General features: G+C 37.8%; 2 protein-coding genes across 3 annotated transcripts; one reads left to right on the top strand and one right to left on the bottom strand.

Annotated features, from left to right (window-relative positions):
- Positions 1-676: 676 nt before the first annotated feature.
- LOC110603319 (40S ribosomal protein S24-1) lies at positions 677-8,097 on the top strand. The gene is made up of 2 exons (XM_021741012.2): positions 677-711; positions 7,712-8,097. Exons 1-2 carry the CDS (start codon positions 677-679, stop codon positions 8,061-8,063), a joined length of 387 nt encoding a protein of 128 aa, XP_021596704.2. The 3' UTR covers positions 8,064-8,097.
- Positions 8,098-8,562: 465 nt separating this feature from the next.
- LOC110602807 (topless-related protein 1) lies at positions 8,563-16,522 on the bottom strand. 2 transcript variants are annotated; one of them, XM_021740365.2, is made up of 26 exons: positions 16,362-16,522; positions 15,959-16,058; positions 15,665-15,844; positions 15,450-15,563; positions 15,191-15,349; positions 14,775-14,904; positions 14,496-14,610; positions 14,308-14,363; positions 13,965-14,220; positions 13,751-13,860; positions 13,599-13,668; positions 13,431-13,504; positions 13,220-13,315; positions 13,049-13,144; positions 12,812-12,939; positions 12,480-12,714; positions 12,085-12,249; positions 11,950-12,009; positions 11,635-11,769; positions 11,006-11,116; positions 10,708-10,890; positions 10,213-10,341; positions 10,037-10,132; positions 9,566-9,754; positions 9,317-9,480; positions 8,563-8,989 (listed from the first exon to the last, which is right to left on the bottom strand). In XM_021740365.2, exons 2-26 carry the CDS (start codon positions 16,036-16,038, stop codon positions 8,755-8,757), a joined length of 3,366 nt encoding a protein of 1,121 aa, XP_021596057.1. In that variant the 5' UTR covers positions 16,039-16,058; positions 16,362-16,522; the 3' UTR covers positions 8,563-8,754. The 2 variants fall into 2 exon arrangements, with proteins under 2 accessions (XP_021596057.1, XP_021596058.1); XM_021740366.2 differs by lacking the exon at positions 11,950-12,009.
- Positions 16,523-17,998: the final 1,476 nt, after the last annotated feature.

Raw genomic sequence — 17,998 nt, 5'->3', positions numbered from 1 at the left:
GGAGTCTTGGAGTAGCATTGTTGCCATGTGCCTTGAAGCATAGTTTTTGTCTGAAACAAGGACATGATAATAAAAATCTGATCCAAAAACCGTGGTTGTAGGGTAAGATTTCAGCAAAGGTGCTAAATAGGTCCTACATGTCACATATCAAAGCCAGAAGTAAACGGAGGTAAAAGGCTAATGCAATAAACTTTTAGTTATCAGAATTCATTATATCCAAGTTTGTCACTTGAGGACATGTATTGATTTGATGCTGAACCTTCTGCCTCGACTCTTGATATTATTTGTCAGCAACTGAGGGCGCTATGCCTGAAAACAGCTCGTATTATCTCTGACAAAAGTAGTAGTAAAATTGTGAAAATTTGTAATACTTATGGCTGCTGCCCCCTGATAATGAAAGCTAAGCACGGTCGCTAAAGCATCTGAATGGGTTCTTTGCAATATCCGGCTCAGTAAAATTTCCTTTCAAGTAACAGCTGTTGCCCTGATTATGTTCATATTAACCATGAAGAGTATAAGTCTGGACGGGTAGCGCGTTACATCAATTCTATATATCAATTTCATTATTATTATCATCGTCGTTATTATACTTGCGACTCCCCGAGCTGCTGCTGCTACTTGTTCTATCTGCTTAGAGGGAATCCCAACCAGGATTTGGCTATCTGAACTATCAAACATGGCGGACAAGGCAGTAACGATTTGCACAAGGAAGTTCATGACTAACTGATAGGCGGTTGTCGAAGCCGTCAAAAATAAATCTATTAAACAATCAACAAGAAATTTGTAGATAGTGGCAATAGGGTCGAACCACAGGGAATTGACACTAAAGATCTTCCTAATAATAACCAAGATAAGTAAATAACAAATAAGTAAAAGAGGGGGGTTTTTGAATTGATGATTAAAACTAAATAGCAAAGGAGAACAATAATTTAATTGAAAAGGAATTCCAACGAGAAAGAGATTCTAGCTGAAGTGTGAGTCTAATTCAGTTTGTTCAGAATTGATCATTGATTATTAAAGACTCCTATTTGATTTCAATAAATTAGTTTTGGTTGTGGAAGACGCTTCTCACAATCCAAATTCCTCCTTAGTTCTAGTTTGATTAGGAAACGTTCGCTAATCAAACACTAATCAACAAGTTGCCAAGGAACGTCCTTGGGGCATTGTAGCATCGAACAACTGTTGATTGCATTAAGACTTAGAGAAACCCAATTCTATCATTGCCAACCGCGTGGTCAAGTTTAGATTATGCAACCTGATTAAATGTGAATTTGAACAATCAAAGCAATTACGGACCTAAACCATTCAAACAATATTACTAAGCAATTTAAAAGCAATGGGCCCTTATTGATTCTAAAAGCAAAGTAATATTTATAGAAAAGATCAGATTGCATAAATATTGAAACAAACAAGAGTTCAACAATGGAGTATTAAACCTCCCAATTCATCACAAATCTGAATATTCTCAACTTCAACTAGAAAAGAATGAGTTTAGCCACTCATGGTGACTAAAATACACAAAAGATGAAAAGAAAGAAAAAGAAAGAACAGCTGAAGAGTTTCTGGCGAGGGAGAAGGTGCTGAGTTCCTGATCAGAAGATGATGTCTTGTTGGTTTGGAGGTTGCCCCTTTTATAGCTGAAGAAATCTCTCCTTCTAGGGTTTTGAAATCCCTTTTTAATTTGGCTTGTGATTCCTCTTTTGATGTTGAATTTAATTGCAACTGGAATTCCTTAAGTGAGAAACTCTTTCGTGGCTCTTGGAATTGATTTGGTAGTGATTGAGTTGGATTTGGACTTCTGAAAACTCAAAATTCAGTTTCCAGTTGTTTTCCCGCCTCTGCTGTCAAGTTCTGCTGTCAAGGTGATTTGCCCAGTTTTTCTGAGAGTGATTTGGGCAAATCACTGGGCAAATCGCTCTCTGGGATTCAGTCCAGTTTCTGTCTCTGTAGTTCTACTGTCAAGGTGATTTGCCCAGTTTTTCTGAGAGTGAGTTGGGCTAATCACTGGGCAAATCACTTTTGCTGTCATTTTCTGCACTTTTTCTCCAACTCTTCAATTTCTTCCTTTTCTATAAAAACATAACAAAAACACAATTTAAGCTAGAAAAATATGTAAATAAACAGTAAATAATATATTAAAAACATGGCTAAATTATGCTTGGTCAAATACCCCCACACCTAGCTTTTTGCTTGTCCTCAAGCAACAAATAACTTAGCCAATCAAGCCCTCCTTTTCTTTTGAGCCTAAGCACCACTTAATCAGCCCTCCCTAGACTCCTAAATTGAAGTATCACAGTATAGAGTACATGCACCAAGGTCATCCTCTCCTTTCCTTGTTTCCCTTCACCTACCATGGTCAAGAGAAAGGTTTTTGACTCAATCATGCTTATTCTTTTATGTTAGGTTTAATGCAACCCCTAGGAGTGACTTGCCACCTTCTCTCTTTCTCCTTTTTATTTTATTTTTATTTTTATTTTCAGCAGCACTTATTCTTATCCTTGCCTGAAAAAGTCACTAACCTTTTTACGCGATTGTGTACATGGGTGATACACCCCCGGTTACTCAGTTAGTCACTTGTTCAAGTGGCTATTAGCTCTGTTCATAGTCTAGACCATCGAAACTTTATTTGCTTGAAAAAGTTACTGACCTTTTTACGCGATTGTGTACATGGGTGATACACCCCCGGTTACTCAGTCAGTCACTTCTCCAAGTGGCTATTAGGCTCAATTCATAGTTTTAGACCATTGGAACAGGTTTATGATTTGTGCTTTGTGCTGGTTTTCCATGATAGTTTGGGCAAATCAACTCATAGGGGATTACACTAGCTTTTAGTTTACATGTATTTGTATTTTTATTCCCCTTGACCTTAGCAAATTTAAGGATTCAATTCAAGAGAAAAACTCCCTAAGTGAAGGTAACATACTGTGAATGATTCAATTTAGGCTTAAAGGGGTGGCAAATCAATGGGGTCATGAGATAAGGAAGCTCTTTTAACCTTGTTATCTATGTTGAGTAGAGAAAAAAGCTAAGACAAAATTCTGTGTGTGTGCAAAAAGGGGTAAGAATAATGCAAAAAGAAACAAAAAGAAACAAAAAGAAACAAATAGATGATGGAATCAATGCAAAAGTAACCTAACAATACCCCCACACCTATGACAAACATTGTCCTCAATGTGTAAGCATGTATATAAAAAAATTAAGAAGAAAAGGGAAAAGGACTTCCTGGCCTGTGGGTGATTTGGCTAGTGATTTGGGCAAATCACTGGTCAAATCACTGTCTGTCACCGTGGTGGGGCAGAAAAATGTTGAACCAGCAGTTGCAACATGCTTTCCATGTGCTGCATCCTGTCTTGAGCCTCCACCGAATGGTCTTGAGGTGCCTTTTATGTCCTCCAAGGTCCACCCAATTTCTTTTTTGTGCTTCCTTAACACATCAAGGATCTTTTCTTCTTCTTTTTGGCTGAGCTGGTTGGAAATATTTACTGGAAGTGTATTTCCAGCTCCCAAGTAGGCATATTTGAGGTGGCTAGGCAAGGGTTTCAGATCTGGTGTATCTGCTGTCTGCTGGTTTCCTGTCTGCTTGATGTCTGATTTGCCCAGTGATTTGGGCAAATTTCTGGGCAAATCACCTTCTGTTAAGTCTGTCTGCTCACTGATTTGGGCAGATTGTCTGGGTGATTTGGGCAAATTGCTGGGCAAATCATCTGTAACCAGCTGTGAACAGTACTCCATCTGGTCTGTCTTGGTGTTGCTGTTCACTTCTTCTCTCCTGCAAAGACCTTCATAAAGTAAGTTTTCTTGATCAAAATAAAAAATTTCTTGACTTAAATCATCAATTATATCAAGGCCATAAACAGGAGAAACATCATTGGGGAATTTCATGGCATCATAAACATTAAATTTTATAATTTCCCCTTCAAACTCCATGGTCAATGTGCCATCATGCACATCAATTTTTGTTCTTGCTGTGCTCAAGAATGGTCTCCCAAGTAAGATATCAGAGGTGATGTTGCCCTTATCCTCCTCCATGTCAATCACATAAAAATCAGCTGGGAAGACTAGTTGGTCCACTTGCACCAACACATCTTCAAGCACTCCCTTGGGGTGGACAATGGATCGGTCAGCCAGTTGGATCACAATGCTGGTGCCCTTGAGTGTACCTGCATTTAACAAGTTAAAAATAGAAAGGGGCATAACATTAATTGAAGCTCCAAGGTCACACATGGCTTTCTTTATCCCCACATTGCCTATCTTGCATGAAATGGCAAACATTCCTCTATCCTTGCATTTGGTGGGAAGTTTCCTTTGAATGACAGCTGAGACACACTCCCCCACACTTACCTTTTTATGTTCAGCAAGTTTCCTCCTATTGGTGCATAGCTCTTTGAGAAATTTAGCATACCTTGGTATTTGCTTTACAGCATCAAGTAGGGGTATGTTGATTTCCACTTTGCGAAGTGTCTCTAATATCTCTTTCTCCTCTTTCTCCTTTTGGGACCTTGCAAATCTCTTTGGGAAGGGAGGAGGTACCTTGAATTTCTCCATAGGTTGTTGTTTCTGCCTTTGACTGGATTCTGCCTGGTCTGCTGATTTGGGCAGATTATTTGGTAATCTGGGCAAATCACTGGGCAAATCACTTTCTGGCAGATTCTCATCAGCGACCTGTTTCTGCAATTTTTCAGACTTTCTGTCTTCCAGCTCTTTTCCACTCCTCAATGTGATGGCACTAGCATTTTGTCTTGGATTTATCTCAGGTTGGGAAGGTAGCTTTCCTTGTGATTCAATTTTGTTCAAGGATAAAGCCATTTGCCCCATTTGTTTCTCAAGATTCTGCACAGTACTTGCCAAATTTTTCACAATCTCTTCAAGAGATGCATTAGAATTCTGAGGTGCAGCTTGAGCTTGGTTTCTTTGCTGGTAGCTTGGATATTGCTGTCCCCTTGCATAACTGAAATTTGGATGGTCCCTCCAACCTGGATTATAAGTATTTGCATAGGGATCATACCTTCTTTGCCCATTAAAGCCTCCAATAGCCTTGACTTGCTGGTCCTCCTCTTGAAGGGAAGGACATAGGTCAGTAGGGTGGTTACTGGCACATATTCCACATGTATTGGGCTGCTGAATCTGCTGGACTTGTTGGGTTTGACTCACAACAAGGCTTCGGACAACATTGGTGAGTTCAGAAAGTTGGGATGATAAAGTGGAATTACTCACCTCATTTACATTCCTTGTTGGCAGCTCTTGGTCTCCAAATTGTTGAGAAGCTACAGCCATGGAGGAAATTAAGTCCCTCATCTCTCGAGGTGATTTTTTTTCAATTGTTCCTCCACAGGCTGCGTCAATAAATTTTCTCTCCGAGGGTAGCAAACCTCCATAGAAGTACTCGATGAGAGATTGGTCAGAAATATCATGCCGAGGGCAGCTTGTGCACAACTTTTTGAACCTCTCCCAGTACTCATACAAGCCTTCAGAGTGCTTTTGCTTTATGCCACTTATTTCTCGACGGATGCCTATGGCTTTTGAGGTTGGAAAGAATTTTCTCAAGAATGCTCTTACCATATCAGCCCATGATGTGATGGATCCGGGTGGCAAGTAGAATAGCCATTCTTTGGCATAGTCTTCAAGGGAAAAAGGGAAGGCTCTAAGCTTGATATCATCTTCTGGAATGCCTTGAGGTCTCATGGTTGAGCACACAACGTGGAATGCCTTCAAATGCTTGTGAGGATCTTCATTTTCTAGGCCTCTGAATTTAGGAAGGAGATGAATCAGACCTGTCCTTAGCTCGAATGGTGCTGTCAATAGGGGATATTCAATGCATAAGGGTGCTTGATCTCCTGCTGGTTCAGCCAACTCTCCGAGAGTTCTCTCCCGTGGCTGTGGTTCTTGGATGGGCACGTTTCTTGCTTGATTTTCAGCTTCTACATGTGCAGCAGGTGGTGCTGCCATTGCTGGATTTTCTGCCATGTCCAGAAATTCAGTTTCGGGTAGAAATTCTGCTGTAGCAGGTGCGGTGATGGAAGTTTCTGCTGGTGCAGAAATTTCTTCAGCAGGGGCAGTAGGTGGTCTGTGAGATGGTGTTGTTGATGAAGATGGTCTTGAGGCTTGGTTCCTCAAATTTGCTTGCTTCCTTAAGCTTTTGGCAGTTTTTTCAATCTCCGGATCGTAAAGAAGAGTGTCTTTACGGCCAGATCTGGTCATAAAGGGAAAATACGTTAGTTTAAATCAATTCCCCGGCAACGGCGCCAATTTTTGATAGGCGGTTGTCGAAGCCGTCAAAAATAAACCTATTAAACAATCAACAAGAAACTTGTAGATAGTGGCAATAGGGTCGAACCACAGGGAATTGACACTAAAGATCTTCCTAATAATAACCAAGATAAGTAAATAACAAATAAGTAAAAGAGGGGGGTTTTTGAATTGATGATTAAAACTAAATAGCAAAGGAGAACAATAATTTAATTGAAAAGGAATTCCAACGAGAAAGAGATTCTAGCTGAAGTGTGAGTCTAATTCAGTTTGTTCAGAATTGATCATTGATTATTAAAGACTCCTATTTGATTTCAATAAATTAGTTTTGGTTGGGGAAGACGCTTCTCACAATCCAAATTCCTCCTTAGTTCTAGTTTGATTAGGAAACGTTCGCTAATCAAACACTAATCAACAAGTTGCCAAGGAACGTCCTTGGGGCATTGTAGCATCGAACAACTGTTGATTGCATTAAGACTTAGAGAAACCCAATTCTATCATTGCCAACCGTGTGGTCAAGTTTAGATTATGCAACCTGATTAAATGTGAATTTGAACAATCAAAGCAATTACGGACCTAAACCATTCAAACAATATTACTAAGCAATTTAAAAGCAATGGGCCCTTATTGATTCTAAAAGCAAAGTAATATTTATAGAAAAGATCAGATTGCATAAATATTGAAACAAACAAGAGTTCAACAATGGAGTATTAAACCTCCCAATTCATCACAAATCTGAATATTCTCAACTTCAACTAGAAAAGAATGAGTTTAGCCACTCATGGTGACTAAAATACACAAAAGATGAAAAGAAAGAAAAAGAAAGAACAGCTGAAGAGTTTCTGGCGAGGGAGAAGGTGCTGAGTTCCTGATCAGAAGATGATGTCTTGTTGGTTTGGAGGTTGCCCCTTTTATAGCTGAAGAAATCTCTCCTTCTAGGGTTTTGAAATCCCTTTTTAATTTGGCTTGTGATTCCTCTTTTGATGTTGAATTTAATTGCAACTGGAATTCCTTAAGTGAGAAACTCTTTCGTGGCTCTTGGAATTGATTTGGTAGTGATTGAGTTGGATTTGGACTTCTGAAAACTCAAAATTCAGTTTCCAGCTGTTTTCCCGCCTCTGCTGTCAAGTTCTGCTGTCAAGGTGATTTGCCCAGTTTTTCTGAGAGTGATTTGGGCAAATCACTGGGCAAATCGCTCTCTGGGATTCAGTCCAGTTTCTGTCTCTGTAGTTCTGCTGTCAAGGTGATTTGCCCAGTTTTTCTGAGAGTGAGTTGGGCTAATCACTGGGCAAATCACTTTTGCTGTCATTTTCTGCACTTTTTCTCCAACTCTTCAATTTCTTCCTTTTCTATAAAAACATAACAAAAACACAATTTAAGCTAGAAAAATATGTAAATAAACAGTAAATAATATATTAAAAACATGGCTAAATTATGCTTGGTCACTAACCGTCTGTTATTCCAGGAAGCAATTCACAATTGATGGTCTTCATCCTGGAAGACCCAATGTTTCCGAGGCAGAGCTGAAGGAGAAGCTAGCAAGCCTGTGTGAGGTGAAAGATCCCAATACCATTTTCGTGTTTAAGTTCAGGACTCACTATGGAGGTGGGAAATCCACTGGCTTTGGGTTGGTTTATGAATCAGTTGAGAATGCAAAGAAGTACGAGCCCAAGTACAGACTTATCAGGAATGGAGTTGATACTAAAGTAGAGAAGTCAAGGAAGCAATTGAAAGAGAGAAAGAACAGGGCCAAGAAGATTCGCAGAGTAAAGAAGACAAAGGCTGGTGAGGCTGCCAAGGGAGGAAAGAAAAGGTGATTTTTCAGGATTTTATTATCTACATATTGCCCATATCCACATATTGGGTTTTCTTTCTCTAGCATTTAGGGTGAATTTTGAGCACTTTGCTAAAGACGAGTTTTGAAGTAATGAACAGTGACAAATTTTCAGTTATATTCGGTCAAAAAAAAATAAAAAAACACTTGCGACTCCCAATGGGTGGCTGGGAAGCACCAAAGACAAATGGGTTGGTTCTTCTATAGAACTCCCAAGCTTGCATGGCCTAGTTGGCTGCTACTAAAGAACGAAACAGATTGAGAAGAAGAGACGTGTACAAGAGTTAAAATCTCTAGTCATGGCGGCATGAGAATGGCCCTTCTAATGAAATCCATTGGAAGTTCTAACAGAAAACTGTGGAATAGAGTATGATTCTCAAAGTTGATGATATCGAATCACTTTCAGCTTTCAACCTTTAGTTTACAATTTCAACTAGAGTTGACGTAACATGAGCTTTTCATAACAGCAAAACAGCCAAATATTAGATCAGCCAGAACAAGAGGAAATTACGATTTCCTCTAACAACGACGCGGCTCTTATTAGCAACCGAGTAAGGTCTATGCCACCAAAAAGCATAGGAAGCACAAGCACATAAATATTTTTTATTTATAAGTAGGCATATACATTTCAGCCAAGGAAGTATTGTCCAATTCGTCCTTCCTGTGTAAAATGTTTAGTTTGATCGAACTCTGAAATCATTGAAATCAGGCTGTGAGGAACCGCAATCATCATTATCAGATTCGACAGACATGGCACCTGCTGACCCATCTTCAAAAGGCGGGAACGTACTCCACTTGCCAGTAGGATTTAGAGGCTCGAATACAATCACCCCACCATTTGATAGCCCCACTGTAAATTGATTTGGTTTCTGTGGATGTGCAGCAATAACTAGTGGATAAGCATCATCACTGCAGCAAAGAAAGAAACTATGAGATCATATCATTTGCCAATAGAAAATTAACATGAGCATGGGAAAAATGAAGAGACTCTAAAGATTAACTAGAGCATTGCAAACAAAACCCAGAAGAATAAGAATGAAAATTCAGGAGGATGAAGAAGGAAAACATGTTTCAATGTTCAGGAACTACTCGAGATGACAACAATAGATATTGTAAAAATACTAGGTCTCAGAAAGCAATGAATAAAAAAGAGTAATGAATGACAACAAACACATGCTTTTCTGAGCATGGACAATGTCACTAAAGCTGTTTTATGGCATGAAGCAAGTGGCATACCGTGAACCAACAGGAAGGTAGGCAGTGGAAGTAATTCGACAAAGTAATTGAAGATGCGAAGCACCAAATATCGACACACTTCCATCCATAAAGCTGGCATATACCATTTGGCTATCACATGAGAAGGTTGCTTGGGAGATTGGTGCAAGATCTCCTCGTCCCCACTGGAAGCATAAGATAAACAAGGTTTTCAATTATATACACAACAGAAAGACAAATAGAGAAAACCTGCTTAAAAAACACAATTACCTCCTTTAAACATTCTAAATTTCTGGCTTCATAAATTGTGAGATGCCTCTCATTTACAGCAAGGAATTGTGTTTGATCCTGATGAAACTGGATGTGGGTGTCCAATAGTGCCACAGGCTTTTTCTTGTCAGGAATCTCTAAGAATCTGCTTCTGTGTTTTTCCCACCCTTCAATGTTCCACACTAAAATCTGCAGAAGTACAGGAAACACAAGAACATGATTAGAGAACAAAAGTCCACGTATCTATATGAAATCACTTGCAATAGCTGTGCTGAACATGAATACATTCATTGCTTAAGCAAACATTAGAAAAGCAAAGCCCCAAGCTTCCATATATGTTTGTTTATTGGAACACTTGTGCACTGCAGGAATTTACACTTGACATTGCATAGAGAATTAACTGCTACACAGCAAGCTGTGCACTAAGATATGTGATGCCAGATATCCGTTCTATATCATTTAAATACTAACCTGGGAATCTGCTCCAGAAGAAACAAGCACATTCAAGGCTTCAGAAAAGGCAACGCTAGATACTCTCTTGGAATGACCCTCAAGCTTATGAATAACCTGCACGAATTAAGTACGTAAAAGGACTTGCTTGGATTTCTTTAAACACACCATTGGTACAAATTAGGAGCAGAACATACCTTAGCTAGACGAACATTATATATTAAAATTGTCGAGTCATCCCTCCCTATAGCAACTATATTGTTATCTTGAGGGAGAAAAGCAAGGCTAGTTGTGGCAGGTGGTGGAGGCATGATGCACAGCATTTTCTGTTCTTATCCAACAAAATTCAAGAGCAGTTGGTTAGATCTTATCATGATTGAGAACAACAAACACATTGATTTGCTATGAAAATTACAATGTTACATGCCAACGGATTTAGTTCAACAAAAAAGCAAAGATCCTACCAACAAAGAACATTAGGGATTTCAAGAATAAAAATTTAGCTGCATGTAGAATATGAATGAGTCAAATTTGCAAACATTTTCCATACTAAATAAATTCAGGAGAATACAGTAGTGTTATATATATTAGATAGTGCCAAACTAAATCAACCATGAATAATTAAAGGATGCATGATGTAGAACCATTAAATTTGAAGAAATTGCTACAGCGGACAACCTACTGCAGGTTACCTTGAACGACATTAAGTTGAACAGGGATATTTTTCCTCCTGATGCTGACATGAGATAGGAATCATTCTTGGACAAAGCAAAACAAGGAAGAGTTTCTTCATACTTGGTGCCTGTAAGGTCATTTATCATCAGTCTTGAGCCACATTTTGGTTGCCATTGTTGAGGGAGAACTTCTGTAGTTGCCTGCAATTAATGTCTCGTTACAGTGGCATCTTATCAATTACCATTACAAGAATTTTTACAGAATAAATTCAAATGGAAAAAATATATATGTTAGGTATGCCCCTGGTTTGCTCACCTTGCCACTTGCATTAAGGTCAGTAAGTTGCCATTTCCAGAATAGATGAATACCATTTGATACCAATGCCAAAATGGCATCGCCTGCATTGTTGTAAACCAATTTTGATATCTGCATTTTCAGAGGGAGTTATCAGTACTCCAATTTTTTTGGACCAATGATCTACAAGTGTGCAAAGTCTTAAAAGTCTCAAACTTTTGCTATTCAAGCAAGTCTACATCTTTCGCAAACAAAAATATTATATTGCTTGCTAGTTACTAATATAACCACCTTAAAAATATCACAGGTATACAGAGGATAAAACTGACGGGGCAGCAGCCTTATGAACTTCTACACATGTATTGGAAGATCTATTTTTCATAGAATTCAACACAAAAAATGGTACTCATACAATTGGCACATATGAAAAAACAAACAAGAAGCTTAAACTACCCATAGCATAAAAGGAACTAAAATTTCCATATTTTGCAATATAGTAATAGTCATTTACCTATTCCCCAGTGCAACAATATGATAGTAATTGATTTTTTTTTTCATAACAGAGAATGTAAAACATGTAAAACAAAAGGAAAGAGGAGTGAACAACAAAAGAAGAAAACAACATAACTTTATGTATAGGAAGATCTAACCTTGTTTGCTTTTACATACGAGGAAGGGAGCCACAAGGTCCGACACTGAGAAGGCTTGTTTATTTCAAAGAGTTTCCTATCAGCTTTCCCAGTAAATTCACATTTCACAGCCTCCAAGCCCTTTGATTCCCAATTCTACAAGAAAATAGTTTATGTATGATGGTATCTCAGATGCAATTTTTTAAAGTATTTACCATGGCAATAAGGCCTACATTGAATCAACAAGTAAACAGAAATCCAACTGAGCTCATAGATTTTGCCATTGCGAGATAAGATAATAAATTATACTAGACAAATCAACCCAGAAGCACCCACCGTCAGTGCTTCATCAGCAATTCCAGCACAAGAAACAGTTGAAGGTGTGTGAATGGCAAGCTACATAAAAATAAAAGTATCAAACAGGATAGATTTTTCTGTGCAAGTATAATAGAGCACATTAAATATACTGACCTTCATAAAAGTATCAGAGAGAACTCTAGAGGCATCAACTGAGCAGTTTTCAGATATGGGTTGCAGCTGAAGACCCCTATCAGTAGCCAAAATCTTGATTCTGTTTTCATTTGCAAAAACAGCCAACAATGTGCCATCTTTGTTGAACCGAATACATGGATTTTCCTTCATATAATAAGAGAAGAGAACTCAATGATTAGTTCTACCACCCTTCTTTTCGTTGGAATACTTAATTGAAATTAATAAAAAAATCCTCCCTTGAATTGTTATGGGTGGAATATTTAATTGAAGTTCAATAAGAACTAATAAACAGAAATATAAAGGCCATCGAGCTTGTCCATTTACTAATCGTCAGAGTCAAACTGAAGCATAAAAACCAACACTGAGGAACTTACCGGTAATCCTCCATCTGCATCAATAGTTGAGAAAAGATCAACCTTGTCCATATCCCAAATCTTAATTACATGCTCATCACCAGCAGCCAAGAATTGATTCTTCATTATATCAAACTGCACTACAGCCAAAGAATTCTTCTGCAATCCACTGTAGACCCTCTTTATTGTACCTTCACTTTCATTCCATTCAACAAGAAATGACTCTCCACATTTATTGGTCCCACAAGAGAAAAGCCTGCAAAGTTATTCATTGCAAAATTGACATTTTTATTCATCATTAGATATAACTGGAACCCAAAATGTTTGAACTTTTCAAACCAAGTAAATGAGACCTTCTATCATCAGCATTATATGCCAGTGATGTACACCCCAGACCAGGAGCATCAATATCAACTCTGGCTCCACAATTATCATATAGCCATGCTTTTATATGGCCATCCACTGATGTTGAAAAGATAAACTGATTCAGAAAAGCAAATATTGAGTACAGAGTGTCAAGCAAGAAAAACATCAAAAGCTCCAAACTAGCACTAAAATCAGCCACAAGTAGGATCAAGACTTATTCTTACATGGATGTTTTCCTTGCTATGAGGGCAGATAGAATAAACAGCAGAATCATGACCTTCAAAGCTATACATTCTGACACCAGTAGTCACATCCCATACCTAATCATCAGAAATATATCATCGAACTCTCCATAATTTAAGACAACTGGTTATATAACATAAAAGAAAGCCAACCTTGATCATCTTATCATCACCACATGTTATGACCAAAAGTTTGTTGGCGACGGCAGAGAATGCTAGATCATTTACACCACCAACATGAGCATCAATCTAGAATGAGAAATGTATAAACAAAAAAAAAAGAGATAAAAATGATTTCTAGAGACAAACCAAAAAAAGAAAAAAGAAATATATATTAGTAAGAGAAAAGATGTTATAAAGGTACCTCCATTTGCTGCTGAACATCATACAGACCAGCATAAGAATATAATTGAACTATGTGTTTTGAATATGCAGCACCTGGTTTAGGGAGGGTAACCAAGTTATGTTTATATGAAAATCCAGAATAACTGGCTATTGTTTCCACTTGAGTTTTTAATATCTTTCAACTTACCGAACAAAGAACCTTCAGGGCTCCAAGCAATACAATTAACAGAAACACATGGATCCTTAAGAAAAGCTGTCTGCTTATTTGTGAGATTGATTCAGATTTTACTCACATAATTGTTTTCCCAGCTAGTATAAAATATAATATAGGGGACAAACCTTGAATTTCATTGAGCATGCTCCAATATCCCAAACCTTAAAATTCCTCGAAAGCAACTTCTCCCCAGAACTAACTTTCCACAGTCCTATATCTCCCATATTAGTTCCAACTGAGGCATCAAGCCATCAAATTCCACAAGTAAACATCAGCTTCAAATAAGCTATTTATCCTAAAATGCATAGAAGAACATTGAAGTAATCCTTGTGTGTAAACCTAGAAGAATAGTCTGTTTAACAGGATGAAAGTCCATGCTCATTGGAGATGACGCCTCGGTCAATATTCTTGCAACATTCTTGGGCAAGTCAGTGTTGCTTATCTGTCTGTGACTTTCAAATGAATTGTTTTTCTGAGGACTCTCGGGCAAGTCATCAAGAATTCTGAGAATACTTTGATCAGGATGAATGGTAGATGAGAAATCATTGGCATTGTCAAGAAAGCTTTCACCAGGATGTGAGACAGCTGATGTTTCCTATACAGAAGAATGGAAACAATAGTCGAAAAGAAAAAAGACTCGATTTCAGCAAGTTAGGTTGCAATAAAATTTCATCTAGCTTACCTCATTAGAGGTCTCAGAAGGAAAATATTCAGATACACCATTAGTCTTCAAACCATCTGTATTTGTGGAAAACAATTAGTAGCACATTGATGAGACAATGGCTCATTTTTTCACATGATTACATATTTACAATAATAGGACTATACATAAGGTCAAAAGAAATACCAACAGTAACTTAACATCAATACCTAGGTTTGTTGAACCACCAAGACAGATGGTTCCACTCCAAATTTCAGAATGAGAGACAGTTGATGGGGTAGATATTGAACTGGCTGGGGATTTTGGAGCTGTCATTGATGTGGTCTGAGAAGTGGACATGTGAAAGTTGAAGCACTTTGAAAAGGATATTTAATATAAATAATATTAGATGGACAATCAAGCTGGCTTGATTAGGATTAGAAAACATACTAAGCCAATTTTCTGGAATAAGAAAAAGAAAAAATACCAGCTTTCATTTCATATCATACCACTAGATTGTTATCACTTGATGTTGAAAGTAACTGATCCTCTGGTGGTAGACAAACATGATCCACAAAAAGAGTACTTATATTAGGATTTGGCTGAGGATGTGTACAATGTATATGCTGCCAGTTCAGGCTGTCAGATCAAATACTGAAATAAGTTAACTACAAAAACTACTTAAATCTTCTAGAAGATGTGGAGTATCCAAGATGCTAAAGCAACAACAACAAATTTAAAATTCATTTAAATTTAATGAACCGTTAATCAAATTCACTTGGTAGTTAACGATATTTACACATATATTTAATTAACGGTATGATACTCAACTATGGATCCATCATCTCTCTCTAGGTGTATGCATGTACTATTTAAAGTTGCAAATGAAAGAAAGGAGAAAAAGTTTTTTTTCAAAAAAAAATACCCTTGATTTATGAGACGGCGTAATCTCTGACTTCTAATGCTGGGAAATTTCAACTTGTCATGTAAAAGAGGGTTCGCCTCTATAACTTTCTTAACCTCAAGTGTCAAGATTTTCCTTGCAGATTCTGTATCTCCATACAAGGAGAGTGAGTCATTTTCCCTGTTTAACTCACAGAATTTAAATTAAGAATTAAGCTCCTCTTTAAATCCTAATGTGACCAAAATTAGGTACTGGGGCAAAAACTAGTAACAAATTGTACCTTATATCATTTAATGTCAAAAGTTGAGTCATTTCCTTGAAGAGGACCTCATTATCCGGGGCAAAGACTTTCAAATCCTTCATAAGGATGTCTAAAGCCTTGGCGCGTTCATTCCTGTAAACAACCAATCAATAGATTCAATGCTTGTTCAGTCGTGCTTAAGGCAATAATATTTACATAAGGCAAACCATGGAAAATTTGAAAGGCAATCTCACTTGTCCAATTGCTCAAGGAACTTCTGCTTCCGGATCTCAAAAAAGATCTTGGTTGAGTATCTATTGTCATCTAACTTGGTGAACCCGGCGAGATACTTCTCAGCCTCATCCCAATGACCATTAAGTAACATCTCCTCAAAAAATTCCATGTTGAAGTAAAGCCCAGTTTCATTCTCAAGCCTATATACATCCAATGGGATTGAAAAGTTACACACAAGCAACATATGAGATTAAAGGATGGGCGTTGGGCAACCACAGTGTTTGCGATCAGGAAAGAGGGGAAAAGAACATTACATGTGAGCAGCTCCTTTTAAACCTTCCTCATCGAGGAACTGCAAAATTAAGAAGACAAGCTCTTTATTGAGAGTAGACATCTATCCACCGCAACCAGAACCTTCAAAGCAACAGCAAAATCAGAGATTTAATATGTTAGAATTGACGAAATTAAGCATATAGGCTGTGGTCAGAATTAAAAAAGGAAAAAAAAAAGACTCCGATGATCAAATTCCTGACAAATAAAGGAACAAACTTGAGGTCTGATAAACAGAATTCAATTAATCAATCGAGAAATTCAGGTTTTCATCCAATCACAAGATCAAACTTACCTTAAAATTAATGAAAATAAGCAGAAAAAACCTGGAAGAAAAGGAAAACAAATTCACAAGGTTGAACAATTATTAAAAAAAAAAAAGCCCACCTGACAACTGATAAGCCAGGAATCAAGACGATTCAGCGAAAGAGACCTATCTTTATAAACACAGAACTGAGCTGCAAAGGAGATTGTCAGTCTCTCTATCTCAGTCTCCGAATGGTTACCGTCAGAGAAATTAGAGCTAGTGGGGGGAGACAGGAGAGGGCGTTCGCATATAACAGTGGCGATATATTCGAGATGATAGGCACTAGCGCTTATCGCAATAAGCAATTCAAAATAGGGGTAAGCACTGTTCAGTAGAATAGAAATAACAAAAAAAAACGATTTGATTTAATAATTAGTTCGGTTTTAAAATAAAATCAATTCGATTTGATTTTAATTTTTGAAAATTTCGAGTTGATCAGTTCGATTTAATTTTGAAGATAAAATAATTTAATTGAACTAAACCGACTGAATTTAACCCTAAACGCTGGTGATTCGACACTTCCTATCCCGCATACAGCCATCTACTTCCCTCTTTCTCAAACCTCAGTCTCAATTGTAGCACCCTAACAGTCGTGAGACGACTCCTCACCAATCATTAGCTGTCGTTCTCTCTTTTCCTTTCTCGTCCTTCAGTTCAGTCCCGCACTCACGGCCACCCACCCTCCCAGTCGTCAGTCCCGCAGCCACCCACCCACCCAATTGGTAAAGCCAGAGTCTCTTTTCTCTATCCTTCGCGTCTTCACCCACCCACCCAGTCACAGTCCCGCAACCACCCATCCACCCACTTGCCAAAGCCAGAATCTCTTCTCTCCATCCTTCGCGTCTTCAGTCCCGCAGCCACGGCCACCTACCCACCCAGTTGCTAGTCCCGCAGCCACCCACCCACCCACTCGCCAAAGTCAGAGTCTATTCTCTCCATCTTTTGCGTCTCTCACTCTCGGCCATCGCTTGCAGCTCGCGTCTCTCTCTCACATCCGTCACTCGCTGCTCGCATCTCTCATCTCTCTCTGACGGCCGGCGCTCGCATCTCTCCCTTACGATCGTGGTAAATTATAATTAGTTTAAACTTAATTTTCTTTATATTTTTGAAACTATCTAATACTAGTTTTGGATGTCCAGATTTTAAACACATGGTGTAGCACGCTGATTCTGTATTAAATTTTATAATTAATTAAATATATTAGGTTCAAATCAATTCTTATTAGGCCCATTCTGGATTGAATTTTATGATTAATTAAATATATTAAGTTTAAATCAATTCTATAGTATAATTCAATGAAATTAGAGAAAAGTTCAAAAATCGATTTCGAACCGAATCGAATTGAATTCGGTTCAATTTAGTTCAATTTTCTATCTTATTTAATTCGATTTGATCTACAATTTAAAAAAATTCTATTAAATCAGTTTTAATCGGTTCGATTCGATATCAAACCGAACCGAGCGATGCACGCCCCTACTCCAAAATGAAAAGATTTAACTATATAAGCGCGTGACAGTGGGTCCACTGCTACTCCACATAAAGTTGGTCCACAGGAGCGTCTGGATACGTTCATAATATATGTGTATATATATATATATACTTAAATACACTTATTATATATGCTAATTAAATAAATATATGTGGAAAAGTAATTGTTTACAAAAATTAAAGAATTTTTAATCTAGGGATTAAAAACATATAACAAATAAAAATACAT

The sequence above is a fragment of the Manihot esculenta genome, chromosome 16 (genome assembly GCF_001659605.2).
Source record: "Manihot esculenta cultivar AM560-2 chromosome 16, M.esculenta_v8, whole genome shotgun sequence".
NCBI lineage: Eukaryota > Viridiplantae > Streptophyta > Magnoliopsida > Malpighiales > Euphorbiaceae > Manihot > Manihot esculenta.
The sequence above is the reverse complement of the archived record's forward strand: the minus strand, read 5'-3'. Positions and strand labels throughout refer to the sequence as shown.

Bases quoted from the DNA above. Each gene is read 5' to 3' on its own strand.
- LOC110603319 (XM_021741012.2), top strand. From the start codon at position 677: ATGGCGGACAAGGCAGTAACGATTTGCACAAGGAA. The intron at 712-7,711 runs GTTCATGACTAA...CTGTTATTCCAG, and splicing joins GTAACGATTTGCACAAGGAA to GAAGCAATTCACAATTGATG.
- LOC110602807 (XM_021740365.2), bottom strand. From the start codon at position 16,038: ATGTCTACTCTCAATAAAGAGCTTGTCTTCTTAATTTTGCAGTTCCTC. The intron at 15,350-15,449 runs GTACAATTTGTT...TGAGTTAAACAG, and splicing joins TTGACATTAAATGATATAAG to GGAAAATGACTCACTCTCCT. The intron at 8,990-9,316 runs GTATGCCACTTG...TCTTTGCTGCAG, and splicing joins TACCTTCCTGTTGGTTCACG to TGATGATGCTTATCCACTAG.